General features: G+C 35.7%; 1 protein-coding gene across 1 annotated transcript in view; it reads right to left on the bottom strand.

The window, feature by feature from the left end:
- Window positions 1–1,171: 1,171 nt before the first annotated feature.
- The window catches only part of LOC105988961 (multiple PDZ domain protein-like), a gene marked incomplete at its 3' end in the record, with an annotated part of 92,919 nt that continues 74,332 nt past the window's right edge, over window positions 1,172–19,758 (bottom strand). The window contains exons 18-23 of the mRNA XM_013020753.1: window positions 19,235–19,351; window positions 17,472–17,639; window positions 10,112–10,393; window positions 9,753–9,876; window positions 4,038–4,236; window positions 1,172–1,213 (exon numbers count right to left, since the gene is read on the bottom strand). Coding sequence (XP_012876207.1) covers window positions 1,172–1,213; window positions 4,038–4,236; window positions 9,753–9,876; window positions 10,112–10,393; window positions 17,472–17,639; window positions 19,235–19,351 — 932 coding nt within the window. The remainder of the gene's footprint in view (window positions 1,214–4,037; window positions 4,237–9,752; window positions 9,877–10,111; window positions 10,394–17,471; window positions 17,640–19,234; window positions 19,352–19,758) is intronic.

A 19,758-nucleotide genomic window follows, 5' to 3' on the forward strand; every position in this document is an offset into this window, starting at 1 on the left:
TGCTGTCATCCCTTCAAAATTAATGTGTCAAAAATATGCAGTGCATTACATCAGGAAAGGCTCGTATTTATAAAATAAAAAGAAATTTAAAACACTAAAATTTAAAACACTGTATTTCATAAAACTGGTATTATTATTGAAGAGTCCAGAAAACTCATTAAAAAAAAACCCTTTAGAAAAAACAGGAAACTTATATACAAGCAAAGGGTACAGAAATCAAAAACAGTGAAAAAGGAGAATAAGCCAAAGAAAAAGGAAAAAAAACAGCAAAAGTAAGAGGCAAATATAGGACATAAATGCAATAATAATAAAATAGTATCTCAAATAATGTTGAAGATGAATTTTCCTCTACATTTGCTTAAAGCTATTTTTCTTTTGACAAAGATTGGGGCATAGTAGCTTTTACAAACATTTTCCTGATCCTTTGGCTACTAGTGAGAAAGAGCAAAAGAAGAAAGCTCAGGGCTAGAGTGTTGGCTCAAGTACCTGCTTAGCAAGTGCAAAATTCTTAATTCAAACCCTAGTGCTGCCAAAAAAACAAAACCAAAAACCAAAACAAAAAACAGAAGGCAGTTTCCACAGATATTTAGCTCAGTGTCAACAACCAAGTCACCAGAACAAGCTTCTCATAATCCCACAATGCAACAGCACATGCAGAGCAATTCCAACACATGCTGGGTCACAAGACCACACAAAAACTACCAGATCACCAACAGAGAACATCAAAGCTGAGTTACAAACCGCATAAATGCACAGAGACAGCTTTTTTGAGAATTGAGTTCACAATTCTCAAACATAAACTAACATAAACCAACTCTGGTTACACGTGAAGAAGAAAAACAACTACTGTCAGTGATGTCGAAATGTGAAACAGCTATTAATATAGAGTGCTCCTGCACAGGCCGACAAGATCATTCCCTCACAGAAATGCTTGAAAGCTGAGTGGCTGGAAATGAGTTCCTAGTCATCATGGCAACATGAAAACGTGAACAGTAGCATAGCTCTGTTGGAATTTATGTTCTTATATAAATGAAGGGGAAAAGCCAAGGCTGTATACACTGAATCTATATCTTGATCTATCCTTTCATTGGGACTACAAAAACACGCAATGGTTTTCACAGACAACTTGCAACACACAGCCATAATGAGCTTTTGAATCACCGATACTCACATATAAAAGGGGGCTCGATCGTCAGCAGGTGCTGAAGAAAATCTAGAATGTGAAGCATACGCCGTGGCATCTTTTTACAATGGTGTTAACAAATGTCAATGTCTTGTGCTGAATGTGAGATGCATACATATGTAGTTAAAAGTGGGTGCTCCTGGTTATTCCCCCCCCGCCCCCCCTGCTTTCCACCTCCTCTCATCTACACCTCCCCCAGAAAAGCATCTGCTCTTTACTGGTGTCTATAGCAGTGATTATTAACAAGCATGGAAAAATGGGACTGCAATCAATCTTTTATTCCTTGATCAGGAATTCATCCCACACTTGAGGTTAAGGCAGGTGAATTCTGATTCAGCTCAGTAATTATCTGGCAGATGTTATAAGCAGCTGCTGCTAAGCACAAAACTCTGGCTATTATTACAGAAATATAAGAGCTCCTGGCAAGGTGGAGGGAGAAGTGAAACAAAATGCATTCTGGTGAGGCTTCACATCTGGCTTCCATACAAAATAATGAAACCTGGAACTTAAACTGGCTGTTCTTGAACTCTTGAAACTCAAATGATCTATCCAGGCATGCATGAATGCACACAAAGTTCCTAGCTATCTATAGTAAAGAGCAAAAAAGAAAGCCAGTGCATTGTCTCAATAAGCATTTTTTTAAACATAGCCAATAGTTATGTAACTGAGCCAGATTCTTTTATTTTTAAGTCTCTACCATAGACCTCTCACTACCACCTCCCCAGATTAAGTAAGGTTTATAATAAGAAATAAAGAAGGTGATGAGGAACAAGCTTAGGTGCAAGGCAGTAGTATAAAAAAGCTGAACTGGCCAGAGGCAGTGTTACAATTCCACTCAGAATAATGAAACAGCATACTTTCCTTTTGGGAGGATTGCTCATATAGCTTTTAAGGTAATTCTAACTTTTGCTTCTTGAAAGGTAAGTGACAGAAATGGATGTGACCCAAAACACTCAATGCATAACACAGAAAACCCACTACTCAACCCCAGTCAATCTAAGCACCTATTTTTGTTTCACCGTCTAACACACTGCTCTTTCTGGAAAAGGATTATGTAAAGATGACTTGACTTTCTTTTATTTCTCTCTATTACTTACTCAATGAGTGGATTCTATTCATCTAAATCAGAGCATTAGTAGGACAGTTAAGAAGAAATCCATGCATTTTGTGGTTATGATTGTGTGATGTGTATACGTGTGAGATTGACTGACAAGTTGATTTCCAGGGGAAGAAAGATTACAGATTTTTTTGTTTGTTTTAAATGGAAAATTTCACAGGACATTTTGATCCCTGAGATTATAAAGCAAATTTTTAAGACACCTAGTTATCCTTTCAAGGTCAAAATAAAGCTGTTGCCCACAGGAATTGGTATTTTGACTTGCTGAATCAGCAAGTCAAGGGTAGAAGACCTATATAAATACACAGAATGAAAATATTAGGGAAGACGGCTTAAAAAATATGCCTCCAAACTTCTCTAGAACTGACTATACACATGACTTACATCAAACTGATGTCACAAAGGTCTTACTTTGAAGCAGTCAGTAGAACTGAAAAGTAAGGCTAGCATCAAGCATTGATGCTAAGTGCTCAGAATATCAAAACATGTGCCGGGGACGTGTGTCAGGCACACAGCCCAGCATGTACATCATACCACTGCAAATCCAATTGCAGTTATTAGGTATCTGCACTGTGTGCCAACCTATTCTGTGTGCTACAACTCCTGCAGCACTTCCTCTTTTAGGCAAAATGAAGTAACATGGTCATAGTGGTGAGGAAAGCACTTCAAGCATCTCTGCTTTTGTGTGACAGAGGGATCGACATTTTTAATGATGTTTACTTTCACTGAAGATAATTAAGGAATAGTCATATGAACTGCTTTACTGAAAAAGAGAAGTAAAAGAGGCAAGCAAAAAACATAAAAGTGAAGCTGACCAAAACATAGTGAAGCTGACCAAAAAAAAATCTTGATAAAAAGCAGAAATCACTCAAAATGGTATGTTCCCTTCTACAATTTTTATTGATGAAGAATGGAAAACAGATTGCAAATATAGGTCTTTTTACCTAAGCTTTAGCAATACATACTTTGCCAAGGAACCAGTAGAACAGAATGCCCTCAGTAAACCAACATTAATAAAGAAAAGTCCCTTGTACTGGTAATCATTACATCTGTTTAAGGTAAAGAATCTTTTCCTGAGTTCTTATTTTATGGTTTTAACCCTTATACATTAAACACAAATATTCAGTGATTAATATTAGAGGAAAAAGCCACACTGATGAGGTGTGACAATGAAGTCATAAGTTGATTTTCATGCTTACTCAAAAAATGTTTAGCAAGGTAAACACTAAGTCAATATATTACATGTTTTTAGAACATTATAGGATTATGGAAAATTTTAAAAGCACTTCCTGCCAACATATATAACCTCTAGTAAATGATATTAAATTCATGAGTGAATCCCTTTGGGTCATGAAATAGTTCAAGAAAGACAAAGATCAGATACATGCTGTCATATTTAATGTTTTTCATGGTGAGCCCTTATAAAGAAAGGGCTTGATTCTAGAATTTATATAGGACAATCAGGAGACAACAGGAGTCTAGTCTGCACTTCTTTCTGAGAAGCTCTGTAAAAATTCACATCTCTCTCTCTGAAGTATCTCTCTCAGGCGGGGTTTGTATAGGAACCATTGGAGAAGTAAAATAAAAATGCCAAGTAATACTGTTGGCAAAATTTCAGTAGTGTTATAATCTTAAAGAGACTACTAAGCACATTAAATAGAGTATCTCCTAAAAACATTCTAATTAACTGAAACTCCTGCATTTCCTAAGCCAAACTAGGGTTCAAATAAGACTTACTTTATATCAGGTCCAATGAGAGAATGTCTTCTCAACATGGCTCGTGCTTGGGCATTGGTTAAACTGATGGTAGATTCTTCATTGATAGACAAAATGCAGTCCCCAATAGCAATCCGGCCATCTCGACTAATGGCACCTCCATGAATAATGCTTCGAACAATCATCCCCAAGCCATCTTTATTAGCACTCACTGTCATCCCTATGGAATAAAAAGAGTATAGATATGGTTTTATAGATAATTTTCAAATTCACCTTAATAATCACTATAGATTCACAACTAAAAAAGAGTAACATGTTTCATCAATAAAAACAGTTTTTCCAACAAAATATTTTAAGGTAAGTGTTAAAATGTTTGTGAAATTAGGGCAGAATCTTGTGGGATCGGCTTGTAATCTGTTACTTGGGAGACAGTGGTTTGAGCATCACAGTCTGAGAATGGTCCTGGGGGGAAAATGAAAAATAAACTAAAGCCAAGAGGACTGGAACATGGATCTAGTGGTAGAGTTCCTGCTGAGGAAAAGTAAGGTCCTGAGTTCAAACTCAGAGAAAAGTTTGTGAAATTATCTGAAGATAAACTACTCTATGTTTAATAAAATAAACATCTCCATACAGTGAACTGAATATAATTTAGACCATATGATGTGTTGAGATTACATTTTGGTTTTAAATACAAAATTCTCTCAGGGACATTACACTAACTATCAGATCAATGTTATAATAACAATTCCTCCCTTACATATTTAAGAGAATAAAACAAGATTACAAATGGGAAATTAATTCTACAAGTTAAAAAACTTGCCTGCTACTACCTTATTTCTAACTCATTTGTTTGTTCTCAAATAGGTACTATATACTATTCTGAAGCTATAAAAAGCACTGTACAGAATTTATAACAGCACAAGTCCTTTTTTTATTTTCTAGCAATGACTTTTATTTGTGCTGTCTTTCCTTCCAAGCCCAGTCCACTGAGGATGACATCTGCCCCCCCCCCGTCTCCTCCCTCGCTTCTTCCTGTCCTCTTGTACTCAAGTCTTACAATCTCTACTACTACCATAGTGCCCGAAGGTAACCTATTGATGTTTTATCTTTGAAGTGCTATGAGGGCAATGTCTCACTGAACATCCAGTCTTCTTGACATATCTCCTGGAATTCGTATCATGATAGGAAATGCAATCTTAAAAGAGTATAAAGTTGAACTTTCAAATTTTCACCACCTCTTATCCTCCTTGGTGAATAATGCTGCCATGCTATTCTCCCTTATCCAAAAATAAATAAATAAATAAATAAATACTGGAGTTATTCTGGAGCCTTACCTCTCTCCTATCCTTATATTTAATGCATCAGCAACACATATCACTTATATCTCTGTAATTTATCTTAAATCCACTTAATTTCCTTCATTTCTAATTCCAATCCTGAACTGAACTATAATGTTTGCTCAACTTTTTACAACTGTTTCCAATATTGCTTTCATGCATTCCTTACAGCAGAGAGACCATTCAGAAAAATGAAATCACACCCCATCATTCTTTTGGATACAAACCTCCAAGTGGTCCCTACTGTATTAACATACAACACATTTGCTTGGACAGTGTAGAGGGCACTGGTGACCTGCCCTCTCCCAATGTGCATGCTTCCTTTGTAGTCTTTGGTTTCCTGCATTCCAGCCATAACACCCTTCTTCTGGAAATCCATCTAGCCCCTTACCATTTTGGAGTCTCTGATACTGTTACTTTTTTTGTAGGTCTCACATAACTAATTGCCTCTCTTAATTTAATATTACTTCCTCAATAATGCCTGCTCACGATATTCTGTCTGAGTAAATTCCCTTCCCATTCTACACTCATCTTATTCCTTCAAGATATAAACATTTAAAATTATGTTTAAAACTTTTGGAAAAATAATGTAAATACAATTAAGTGAAATGGTCAAATTTTCTTTCAAAAATGATGTAATTAAACAAAATAAGAAGTATCATGGTATTCATAAAAATCTTTTTTGATAAAAGTCACACATTTATATACAGGTTTCTTTCTATGTATTAAAAATAAAGACTATCTTTCCAATTAATATAAATTATACCAAATCAGAAAGTATTATAAACTTTTTGAAAAATGATCTAAATTATGACTTTAGCCCAATACCTTATGCCTAGCTACAGGAAATTCAGACTCCTAGTAAGAAACATTATCTTATATATTTAAAATATTGCTAGAATCATACTACTTTTAAATGTTTTAACAGGATACTTTTAGTGGGGGAGGGAGTGAGTCCTGGCACTTGATTAGGGCCTAGGCACTTGAATAGGGCCTAGGCACTGTCTCTTGAGATTTTTTTGCTCAAGGCTAAGGCCCTTCTACTTGAACCATACCTCCACTTTTGGCTTTTTTGGTGGTTAAAGATAAAAGCGTTTCATGGACTTTCCTCCTAGGCTGGCTTTGAACCACGATCCTCTGATTTCAGCCTCTTGGGTAGCTAGGATTACAGTCATGAGCCACCAGAATCCAGCAAGAAGACATTTTCCCTTACCATAAAACAACAAACAATTATATATATTATTTCATCTCAGTTTTTTTTTTTTTTTGTTGTGGAGCTTGAATTCTGGGCCTGGGCACTATTTCTGAGCTCTTCAGCTCAAGATGGGTGCTCTACCACTTGAGCCACAGCACCACTTCCAGTTTTCTCATGGTTAATTGGAGATAAGAGTCTCATGGACTTTACTGCCCAGGCTGGCTTTGAACCATGATACTCAGATCTCAGTGTTCTGAGTAGCTAGGCTTACAGGCGTGAGCCACTGGCACCCAGCTTCATCTCAGTTTTTTGTAATGAACACAGAGGTCAGCTCTTAAGTGTTTCCATAGGTGATAATTTACAGATATAGCCAGCCTTCCCACCAGGATTTCTGAAACAACTATACTATGTTAAAATCAAAATATATGACAACAAAACAAAATTTAGCTCAGGAATCCTCACTGGGAATTTAATTTATTGTCTTGTTTTAATTAGTACTATGCACTCCTCAATAAAGCAATATCAAAATGTCATTATGAGTTATGGTTGACATGACCTCTGAATTCATTTTTAATTGTATAATGAACTCACCACTGTACCAGCATATAAGGTTATTAGGTCACATCACCCATATAACGAACTTTACACTTTCCTTCCACTAAATAATGATTTGGAGAATTCAACAGGATGGACATAATATCTGCTAACTAGATTTTGGTTGAAACTTCAAAGACCTCTCCATGATTTTTCTTGGGAGAAGTACAGAAGAATAGTCTGAATTATGTTCCATAGAAAACAGACTACTTACAAATATCTGTTCATCATTTCCAATCAGTGTGACTTTGAACAACTGTCTTAACTTGATTCAGTCCTCAGTTTGCTGAGCTGTACATTGAAGATAATAATCCCTAGCCTAACCTTAGTGTTGGGTTGGATAAAAAATTAACTGACAGACAGATACACAGAGTATCTTTTAAAATACTTGGTATAAAGTGTTCAATAAAAAATAGTTGAAAACTAAAAACAAAAGAAAATTCATGGGCTATAATTTAAAATGTACCTCTATCCTAAACTGAAAGCTAGAAAAAGTCTAGGAAATCAACTAGTGATGTTTACATAACAGTGTGAGCATACTTAAATAGTAAAGGTGGTCAATTTTATGTCATGTGTATTTAACCATGTTAAAAAAAATCAATGGAACTAATTTACTAACAAAAAATATACAAGAAAGTCCTAATCATCTCAATAGATGAAGAAAAGATGAGAGAATTTAACATTGCTTCAGTATACTAAAAATAGGTTCTCAATGCCAGTTAATGAAATTATATGATCACACGGATCAAACTGTAGCTCCTAAAAGAGCTTCTTACTGCTTCCACACTGTCTCTAAACTACACTGCAATGGCCTTCCTAAAACGTATCTTGACTGTGTCCCACTTTTGTCCTTTTAGGAGGATAAGAAGTTTTGCATCCTGCACATAACCCTGACCACTTGCTTACTTTGCCAGACATCACACAGACACATGTTCTCATATCTCTGCCTTAGCTCTGCAGCTTCTTCCAGTTCCTCATCTGCCTATGAAACATCTCCTCTTCTTTCCTTCAAGAGGCCCTTCCTTTTTATCTGTATGTGTCTCACAGCACGAATAGTAGTTTAATACCTCAGGATTCCATGTCCACTTGCTTACTTCATTAAACTCATGTTCTCTGAGTAAAGGGATTATATCATGGTACTGAAGTACACTGCCCAGAGTATACAGAACAATGTATGTTTGGTCACTGAATTAGAATAGGACTTCTCAAGTAGGCTTTTTCTGTTATGAGTTGTTCAACAATAACAACAAAAATGGGCTCTGTGGCTAAATAAAACTGCATTCTATGATCATGTCTCAGAACTCCACAATGTACATCACAATATGAAAGTACTGAGAAGTAATCCCAAAAGAGCATTTGTCTCCTTAAAGTTTACCACATCTCAAACTATTAAACTTGGGTCTTTGGACAGCTATAACGTTAGTATTCTGAGTAAGATAGTTGTAGAAACACTGTAGGAACTTGAACAGATGAAATAAATGACACTGTAACATATTGATAATACCTATCTCCTAATTAATGATTTATGGAAAGTTATGGGTCTTGTTTCCTATCATGAAATACCACAAGTCTTAGAAATCCCCTGCTATAAGTTTTAACTTGGCCACTGTTGTTAGGAAGTACCCAATGAGCCCCATATAGAATAAAATCTACGTGACAGAGATGGGAGTCTTCCTCATCCAATAAGCACTGCTGGATTCTTCTGCTAAGTCTCAGATTTAACCAAGAAACAAGGCCCTGCCATATCAGTGTAAAGGGTGCTGATTAATTTTGTCCTAGAAGGAGTAATAGCTCTGACAAAGAGTTCACTGGAGTCTCAGGCAGTACTGGAGCACACAGAATATAGGATCTCTCATTCACATAGAGGAATGAGGACAAGGCTGAATCACATGACTATTTATATTCAATGAGAGAACAAATGTACTCTGTCCTAACAGTTTTAGCTATTATAATTAGGGTTTTATTTCCAAAGGAAATCTTCTTTGCCCATTTCTGAGGGTTTTGTGATGATTAACCAGTCAAAACACTCAGCAACAGAGGACTTTAGAAACCTGCCACCTGGAAAGAACTATTGAGGAACTGGCATTTATATCTGGTGGTAGCACACCTGGATGTCTTTAGTCTTTATTCCAGTAAATGAAAGAAACTAAATACAAACTGACTTGTGCATAACTAGCAACATTCAAAACAAAACTAATAATTCCCTTTTCCAAAGAATTTAGAATTTCAAATTGATGACTTTCCATTTTCTAAGAATTCCTTTTCTGATTTGCTATTTCAAACACAAACAATTCATATATCTTTTACTTGAAGGTAAATGAGGCTTTTGAATACTTTGAAATAATTAAGAGAATGAAGGAGTTAAGCCAGTATGAAATAAACAAAACTGTTAACTGTTTTAGAAAAATAACAAATACATGAATAGAAAAACCACAAAAAACTACAAGAAAATTTCTGAGGGAGGGAGAGAAAGAGACTGAGATTCTAACATTGGTTTTCTGATCTGTAGCAAAAACAAAACAAAACAACAACAACAAAACCCTACCAAGATCAAGCTCTCTCCTGCACAAGGTTTGAGGAGTAGAGATATTTAGAAAATGAAAAACTTACCTAGACTAGAATTGCCTTTTGCTATAGTAATAGTCCTCTCAAAAGATTCTTTGGACATATTCTGCAGTATGACACTTTCGGCATTACAGGCCAGGGAGCGCTGTTCAATCAAATACTCAGAACCCTGAAAGACAAGTCACATGGAAAGAAAAACTAGACTTTGGAGTGTGATTTCAACATTATACGTGTACTCTAATTAGTTGTGCTTTATTTAGCAAGAACCCACCTATAATCAAAACAAGTTTATAGGTTGTCTCAGTGTCAGATGAGCACTCATTCCAAATGGAGAGCTTAGCCAGAACACTAGCTCTTTGGTGCCAAAGCTCATGATAACACACAAACTACATCTAAAATACTACCTTTCCAGTTGAATCAAGTAGGTCAGGAGAAGCAAGGTCTGTGCATGGCATCACATCACTGGGTAACTGAGACTCAGTCCAAGCTACTCTGCTTTCACATTCATACTGCTGCTCCATAGCATTTGAAGGGGTATAATCATTCATGGTGAAGCCAGAAACAGTCCCCATGCTGAGATCCACTGAAGGTGGATTCTCATCCTGTCTCTGCAGGAGATTCTGGGCATAAAGCTCTTCCAAGGACATATGCAGATCAAGTGCTGGATCAGATTCTTCACTAATATCCTGATGGTTAAAGAACAGAAACATCAAAATTGTGACTAGAATCACCTCATCTTGTTTTATAAAACCAGTTTTTAATGAGCAAAAAGAAAATAAAAGGACAATTTTCCATTACTTTAAGGAAGCAGGAACCAGGTTCATGTCTGTAATCCTAGCTTACCTAGAAGGCTGACTGACAACTGAGGATCACAGTTCTAAGCAAACCCAGGCGGAAAGTTCATAAGACTCTTATCTCCAATTAAATAGCAAATGCCAGAAGTAGAGCTGTGGTTCAAGTGATAGGGTGCTAGCCTTGAGCAAAAAAAAAAAGCTAAGGACAGCACCAAGCCCTTGAGATGAAGCCTAAATGCCAGCATTAATTAAAAAGAAGAAAAATTAAAAGAAGGAAATATATATTCTTCACTTAGTAGATTTTTTGCATATTTTTATTTTCACAAATGTTTTGAGCACAAAATTTCTACAAATTTTTATATATCACATTCTACTGAGTTGTACTTGGATGACAGGCTGTAAATAAGATAATTTAGACAATACTAAGTTCTATCCACAAATGAAATTATTCAGTTTAAACTATATATAGAAGCAAATAACTTATATTTCTGAATCATACTTAAACAGTAATTTATTTCCAATCAGTCAAAAGTTCCTATTTACTATGAGAGCATACAAGTAAGACATTAGTTGATTTGTATTCACAAGAGCCTCCAATGAGAAAATTACTTTGATAGACATTTATAGATATTCACCAAAGGGAACATCTGAAGAAATATTCTGCAAGTTATAACAGAATACTAAACTACTAAATCTAGGTTCGGCTATTAACATGAATATGTCATAGAACCTCTTATGCCAATGCATTAGAGAATTTCTAAAATTCCTTGAAACTTTATAAAATCCTATGGCTCTATACAAATGCATTGGTCTATTTACAAAAGATATATCATTGTGTGTGTGTGTATGAGAGAGAGAGACAGAGAGGGGGGAGAGAGAGGGGGGAGAGAGACAGAGAGAGAGACAGAGGGAGAGAGAGAGGGAGGGAGAGACAGAGAGAGAGACAGAGAGAGAGGGGGAGAGAAGAGGGAGAGAGACAGAGACAGAGAGAGGAAGAAAGGGAGAGAGGGAGAGAGAGGGAGAGAGAGAGAGAGAGAGGGAGAGAGAAAGATACAGAGAGGCAGAGAGAGAGAGAGAGAGAGAGGAAACAAGAGTGTATGTGCCAGTACTGGGGCTGAACTCAGGGCTTGGGGACTATCCCTCAGTTTTCACTCAAGACTAGTGTTCTACCACTTGAGCCACACCTCCACTTCTGAGTTTTTGCTAGGTAGAGATAAAAAAAATCTCTAGGATTTGTCTGCCAGGGCAGCTTCAAACCACAATTCTCAGACCTCAGCCTCCTGAGTGAGCCACGATCCTCAGATCTCAGCCTCTTGAGTAGCTAAATCACAGACATTAGCCACCAGTCAGCTTCCTCTAATTCTGTATACGGCAGTTTTTGCTTATTCTTGTCATAGCCTATTGTAAATATAAAGTATTTCTCATTTATATTACAAATACATTTTCCCAGTCTGTCTTTTTTTTTTTTGTCGGTCATGGGGCTTGAACTCTGGGCCTGGGCGCTGTCCCTCAGCTCTTCAGCTCAAGGCTAGCGCTTTACCACTTGAACCACAGCACCACTTCTGGCTTTTTTTCTGCTTATATGGTGCTGAGGAATCAAACCCAGGGCCTCATGTTTGCAAGGCAAGCGCTCTACCACTGAGCCAACTTCCCAATCCCTCCCAGTCTGTCTTTTAAGTACATATATGAATATATGTAATATTATATATCATGCACAAGTTAAATGCTTTATAGAATCAAATGTCATTTCTCTATATTCCTTGGTTTTATATTGCTTCATAAATCTTTTTTTATATAAAGTAAATGGCATGGTTCCTAGTACTGTTCTTCTCTTTTAGAAATAATTTGTTTTTCAATTTTAGCCAGCTGGAATTTAGATCTAATATAAGATATGGGTCTTAACAACCTTTTCATTTCTTCAAAGTGGGTAATTTAACTTCTCCAACAGAATTTATTAAACTTCTCTTCCTCAAGTCAAAGTTACATTTCTCTGAAATCATCAAAAATTCCTGATACACAGAACTGATATAGAGGTCCATCATACAAGCAATTAACATTCTGAGTATTTTCAGGAACAACTAATAATAAAGTAACATCTTCCACACATCTACAATCTAAACAATAAACTGGTAGTTCAATTCACCCAACCCTGATTATTTTATTCTTATGAAAAATAACAATGTACTTACTGAAGGACTGGTAAGTTCCAGTATACTAAATTAATTACAATAATTAGCAGAAAATCATCTCATCCATTCCTCAAAGAAAGATAATCAGAACTGCTTTTCATCATAAAAAGAGGTCAATCTATCCGTTAGCTGAGGTCTACTGAAAATTGTATAACAGAAATTTCTATGCATTATTCATGAAGGAGTTAACACAGACACACAGAAAAGAAACAGCTAATCAACACAGTAGACAACATACGCCCACTTCAGTATCATTTATGGTTGCAACCAACGGAGTTTTATTTTTAAAAGTCGTATAGATCAAGAAGAAAAACCGTTCTTCCTCCCCTAAGATGTCCAAAAATAACTACATTTTTCCAATGTAAGTTGGTATCTAAACTGTAGACCTTCTAAAATTCCTATTTATCTATATGCCTCCATTTGATATATTCTTGTTCTCAGAAAAAAATGAAAGGGAAGATAAATTAAAATGTCAAATATGTTCAGAAAAGTTCTTTACTTAAATATATGTAGAATTTAAGGTACACTTAAAAACAGTAAACTAGCTATTGAGGGAGCTGACAGGTAAGGATCACGTTCAAAGTCAGTCCAGGTAAGAAAGTCCATGATACTCTTACTTCCAATTAACCACCAAAAAGCTGTAAGTGGAGCTATGGATCCAGTGGCAGACCATTAGCCTTGAGCAAAAACATGAAGAGACAGTGCCCATGCCTGCCCTAGTGTATACACACATACTCTCAAATAAAAATAGAAAATAATATTTATCTGTATAACAAATTTATATACACTAGCTAATTTCTTACATAAACAGCTACAACCTGCTTTTCTTCAATAAGTAGTCTACCACAGAATTTCTATCACACTTTAAAAAACTGAAAGCAGAGCTCCACCAGCCTACTGGCATTCTCCCAGGCTTTCTGACTTGCACACTGCCTTATTGTAGTGAATGGTAACATCTTTTCTACCTCTGAGCTAACAATTCTGTCGCAAAGACAGAACACTTACAACACTTTAAACTTCCTGACTAAAAAAGTTTTTAATCCTACTCAACTCCAAAATCATTAACAAACAGAATCAACATTCTCAACTTGGATGTGAACACTGCAATATTTATGCTAAAGAATGATGCTAAGCAGAGATTTGTTGGAATACGCAGATTTTTAAAAATATAATAGAATCCACTGGTTGCATTTGGTGTGTGATATACAAAAAAAATACAAATACAACTGCAAGCTGCACTGTAATCAATAGCATTTCTGGTTATGCTAATAATTAAGGGATGGAGGACATGTACCATAGAGATAATGATTTCATCTTGTGAAGGAATAAAATGGGTGATCATGGAAGGGGACATGGTGTAGTGGCATGGAGAAGATATAGAAGAAAGACTAAATATACAGTTATTGATCTTTATCAGCTGAATTTTTAAGTCAAAATTTAAAAAATAAAAATAAAGCAAGCATCTTCTCAGAAACTATGCTAGCTTTTAAGCAAAAGTCTACAAGCATTTTAAGTTTGAAAAACAATTATCACTGCATTTGGTCATTGGTTTAGTGGTAACAGGGAAAGAGGATAAAAAGATTTATAGGACAAGCACAATTCACAGCTACTTATGAGGCAGATTGTGAGAACTGTAACTTAAAAGCAGGCTGAGCAAAAGGTAAGCAAGATTTCATCTCAATCAATAAATCTGGGAGTTATAAAGTGCCTACCATAGTTAAGACAGCTAAAGCATTAAAGAGAGAGAGAGAGAGACAGACAGACAGACAGAGACAGAGACAGAGAAAGAGATCCTATTCAGAACATAACTAAAGCAAAGAGGGCTGGTGAGCATGTTTTAAGTAATAGGTCTCTTGCTTAGCTGGAGAAGGCTCTGAGTTTAAACCTCCAGTACCACCAAAACAATCAAAATCTTCAAAAGTTAAAACAACAGTGAGAAAGGAAAATCCTTACAGGCTATAGCCACTTGTCTTTAAAATGCACTTTTCCTTTTTTTTTAATAAACAGAGTCTCACTATATAGCCTATGCTGACCTCAAAATTGCAATTTTCCTCCATCAGTCTCCTGAGGGCAGAATTACAAGTATGTACCAACATGTCTGGCTAAATAAAATGTAAATTTATGGCAGTACTGAAGTATAAACTCAGAGACTGGTGCTTTCTAGGCTGGTAATTTACCACTTGAGCCAATGACGTGTCCTATTTAATTTTGGTGATCTGTCCCTAATTAATTTAAGTGTCATGAAGTAGGTATAATTGAATACTTAAATGATAAATTAAGCAAACACACACACACACACACACACACACACACACACACACACACACACACACGGTGCTTAACTGCTGTTCAGTCCAAAACTACTCTGTAAACATGGCTTCCCTGGAGTATGAGTCCATACTCCACCCCACTGTCAGTTCTTATAACAGGGGTAACCAAAGTCCAAAGTCTGGAAAACATTTCATCAAGGGAGAGGGACAGTAAAAATTGTATATCCATCTCTAGCCTCCATTTAAAGCCAAAAATAAAAAGACAGAGGAGTGTCTAATATCCTCAGTCTCCACTTCATCCTTGTGTTCAACAATACTTAGCACACACAACCATATATACTTAAATCGCCACATATATGCTTTCATTCTATTAACTTAAAAGTCCTAAAGGAGCTCATATTTTTTAAGAAAAACAATCAGTTCTCCATTGTTTCAGAATGAATTTAGTGTAAATGAACAGGAACGTATTATCTAATTTTTATTTAAATACACTTTTCTACTTATTAAAATAGAGTAGCCAAGGAAAAACAAAACCAAACACCACAGTGGCAGAGATTTACCATAACACAGGACAGACCTACTTTCTAAGAAAACAAAGCATGTAAGTTTCATAACGTACTTAAGACATTAATGTCTTCTTTTTGTCTTTTCAGTTTAAATATTTCAGTGTTTGGGCCAGCTTAACAAAATTTGCTTCAACAAAAGAGTAAACTGCTCAGGGAAAAGAAATAAAACAGGCAAACAAACTTCAGCAAGCCAATATGTTGTGCCACATATAACCAGAAAAATACATGCTTCTCAGCATGCAGATTGTGTAATCCCTCTAAGTAACAATTACTAAGTCAAACAATGCAATCTGTCCCACTGGCATGAAGTATGCCCTGCTATGGATTAGGAGATTCCATCAGGAGATGAACTCAGCTTCCAGTCCTGAGGCCAGTAAAGGCTGAACACATTCCAGATAGGTTGCAGCCAGACATAGTCTCAGGTGTGCTAAGGGAGGACCAGCTGCTCCACTAAGACTATGCCTTGCAAAGCAATTCGAGGAGATTGTCCTGCATCATTTGCTAGGATAACAGGTGCACTTCAAAAATAAAAGATGCTTTGAAAATGTTCTGGCCAAAGTAACTATTTGTTAATCAGAGAAAGAGGAAAACTATGCTAGAGCTGTAGAAATCTTACCTTCCAAATTAGTCATAAATGAGACCTCTTTCCACTGAATTCAATTTATGTAGAAAATGCCATATCATAATGCTATATCAGTAATTATACTATATATTTTATATCAGTAATTATACTGTAAAATAGTATATTTCCACCATAGAAAATAAAGAAAAAATAAAGTCCAAATATGAACTTTTTGCCTAGATTTAATATACAAACATTTTCCTCAACTGTTCTACTGAATAGAGATACAGAAACATTTCAATGCTTCCTTTTTCTTCCATAGATAACTTCTCTCCTAAAATTGAGAAGTATCACACACAAATTTTAATTTTTTTACTAAACACACACATACAATACCCTTAAAATATATAGTATATGTATTATGTACTATATACTTATATATAAATTTCTAGAAAATATAAACAACTTCAATAAATGAACAGAAAGATAAGATCTAATTTTTTATTAGTTTTTATGTGGTACTGAAGAATTGAACCCAGAGCTTCATGCTTGCAGGCAAGCACTCTACCACTAAGTCACATCCCTAGGTCAAAACAGCTACATGGAGAGATCATTGATAAAAGCAAAAAACATTTGGTAAAATGATAAAGCATTCAGTCCCACTAGTGATCCAACTGGACACATGTAGTAGCATACTATTTTACAGTTAAAAGACTGGATAGGTTTTAAAATATTATGTATCAAGCAATACTGAGTATGACACCAAGAAAATGAGTACAACTAGGGCCTTTATGCCAACAGTCTATTTCTCAAACATAGATGCACAAATATGTCAAACAGTAGCTCTTCATGTTTCTATCATTAGCCACTGAGAGACACATGCTTTGCCACTCACTATGATTTTTATGTAAAGCATTCTTTGGCATTATTTGTATAAAAAGATAGCATTAAGTTTAATAGCTAGTAATGGTAAATCAATGCAAGCAATATCTTCAACTTGGCATAAAAATTAATTTTAAATTTATTCTTGCAATTTTTTTTCCAGATCAGATACATCAGAAACATATTTTATTAAAATGGTTTCTTTTTGATATGAGAATCATTAATCCAAGCTTTGGATCCTTCTGTGGCGCGCGTGCGTGCGTGCGTGCGTGTGTGTGCGTGCGTGCGTGCATGCGTGCGTGCGTTTGTGTGTGTCTCACAGACATCAGAATTAAATAGTCCATAGCAATCTGAAAGACACAGAGAATGAAGTCATGCTTCCACCTAATAATGAATCCATGAATAGAAAAATAGCACAGTATTTCTAATAGGTTATTCCCACAACTCCCCACAAAGCTGACTTCTGAAAATTATACACAAAGTTTGGCTTTTTTTTTGTACCTTGGGAGAAGATGCTGGAAGGGAGGGGCCATAGTTGAGGCCATCACTACAAACACTGCCATGAAGAGATAAAACAGAGGCTTGAGTAGAGTAGACACTGTCCTTATCCAGAGAGTACTGAGATGCAAAAGTAGATTCATCTACTAATTCACCGTCTGGTGTGTCCACCTAGGAACAAAATAACATCAGGGGTTAATTGTGTTCTATCACAATATCTCAGTCACCATTTGAGACCAACAGACATGGTGGTATCATTCTTTTGTCTGTCCTGTTTGTGGAATGGCCTCCCTCTGCACACTTGCTGACACATTACACTAACTATTGCAGCAGTACAAGGAAAGACTGCCCTTCCACTACAAGGAAAGGCTGCTGGCAGACAACTGAAGAGCTGAAGCTAACAATTAATAAAGGATCTAGTTTAATTCTTAAACAGTTTTATAAATTAAGGAAATCTTTTATTTTTCTAGTTCTCATGAGTAATTTGAATGAGGTCATCACTTTTCATACTTAGCTAAAGCAAGCTGGTAGTCAAAAGACAATGATCAATTAGTTGCTTAAATTAGGCTTACGTAGGTTTTAAAACAACACATTTATAAAAGCCTAAGAGAACAACTATGATTTCATGCTCAAATTGCATTAACAAATAATAGGATTAAATTATAATATGGTTATAGTAAAGTATTAGGTTATAAATTTCTGTTTAAAAATTCATATAGAATGAAAGGCAAAGTACAGTGTTAGAGCACTTGCCCAGCAAGCATGAGTCTGTGTCAAATCTCCAGTAGGGAGAGAAGGGCAGAAGATGGGAGGAAAAGGGGGAGGAGGAGAGAAGAAGGAAAGGAAGGGGAGGGAGTCCAATAGAGTAAGATAATTGTATCACTTATCAACAAATCCAACTATTATCTTTTGTAGTAAACCCAAGGGAAAGCAGTAAACATTAAATTTGACACTTTCCTTGCAGTTCACTAATAACCATACTTTGGAATGGGAAGAAATAACTGCTCTGTGATATTACCAGCATTTTCTAGTTATCTTGATGGCATGGTACCATGTATTGTATTTATTTGTGATTTAAACACTATAACAGTGTATAAACTACTTAAAGTACAATGTGATTCTCTCTTAAAATGTATTTCAGAGACCTGAAAATGTATTCTAAATACATGTTTAATTTCACTATGGAGTTAGCATGTGAAGGTTACCTTTCTAAATGACAAAAACTTACCATTTGCTATCTGAACAGGTACTATTAAATATGCCTTATGCCAGATTACAATAGAAAAATATTAAGTAACATTAATGAAAAAATACATCAACATGATATGCATGCCTAACACTGGCACTCTAAAGTCTTAGGAGCTACTCTTTAAGTCAATTTTCTCAATTACTAGAGATGAAACCCTAGGTCCCAGAGAAAGGGAGTGACCAGTGCACTACAGAGCTGGTTAAAGAGAAGACTGAGTCCACATACTATTATTATCACATGCCAAATGGAAATACTCTTTTTTCGAATTGGCATTCATTTAATAAGCCCTGTAAAATCAAAAGAGAATATTGTTTCTTGAGATATTTTAGAGACAATGATATAAAATTATTGCATTTACTTAAATATATCAAAACTTTCTGAACAACTATTTAAAAAACAATTAACAGAAAGAATCCCCTCTCCAAAACTAAGATTGTCAAATATATACATAATTTTTGAAAGGCAAAGTGAGTTACACAAGAACTTTTGCAGAGTTTGGTCAACTGAGATTACTAACCAGAGCTAAGTCAGCCCTGAAGAGGCCTTTTTCAGATCGCCCTGGCTCCTCGCAGGGGGGAGGTGGGTAGAGAAAAGAATCCTCCTTAGCAGACACGTAACCTTCTTCTGGAGAAAGCTGCAGTAGAAGCATGTTCCAGGCCCAGGTCACAGAAAAGATAGGGAAGATGAATAGAAAAAGAGACGAGATGACAGACGGATGAAAAATTAACAGAGACGGAAAAGTGGCAGTTTTCAATGACAACTTAAGACTTTTACATAGGATGTTAAGTATGAAATATGAAAAATACCTGTGTTAAGAATTTTATTTGAAAGGAAACTTTTTATTCTGGTATCACTACCATCCATTAGGTGAGAATCCCTTTTTATTAGGTATTTTTCCCCTTCTTATAAATAAATTACAAAATGAGCAATTTTATTCTAATAGTTTTCTGGTCATTATTATTTGTTTTCAAAGTTGCAAAATAATAAAACATCCTGCTTCAAATTCAAAAGAATACATTTCTTTTCATTCCTTCTTAGGCT

The sequence above is a fragment of the Dipodomys ordii genome, unplaced genomic scaffold (assembly GCF_000151885.1).
Source record: "Dipodomys ordii isolate 6190 unplaced genomic scaffold, Dord_2.0 Scaffold53, whole genome shotgun sequence".
Lineage (NCBI taxonomy): Eukaryota > Metazoa > Chordata > Mammalia > Rodentia > Heteromyidae > Dipodomys > Dipodomys ordii.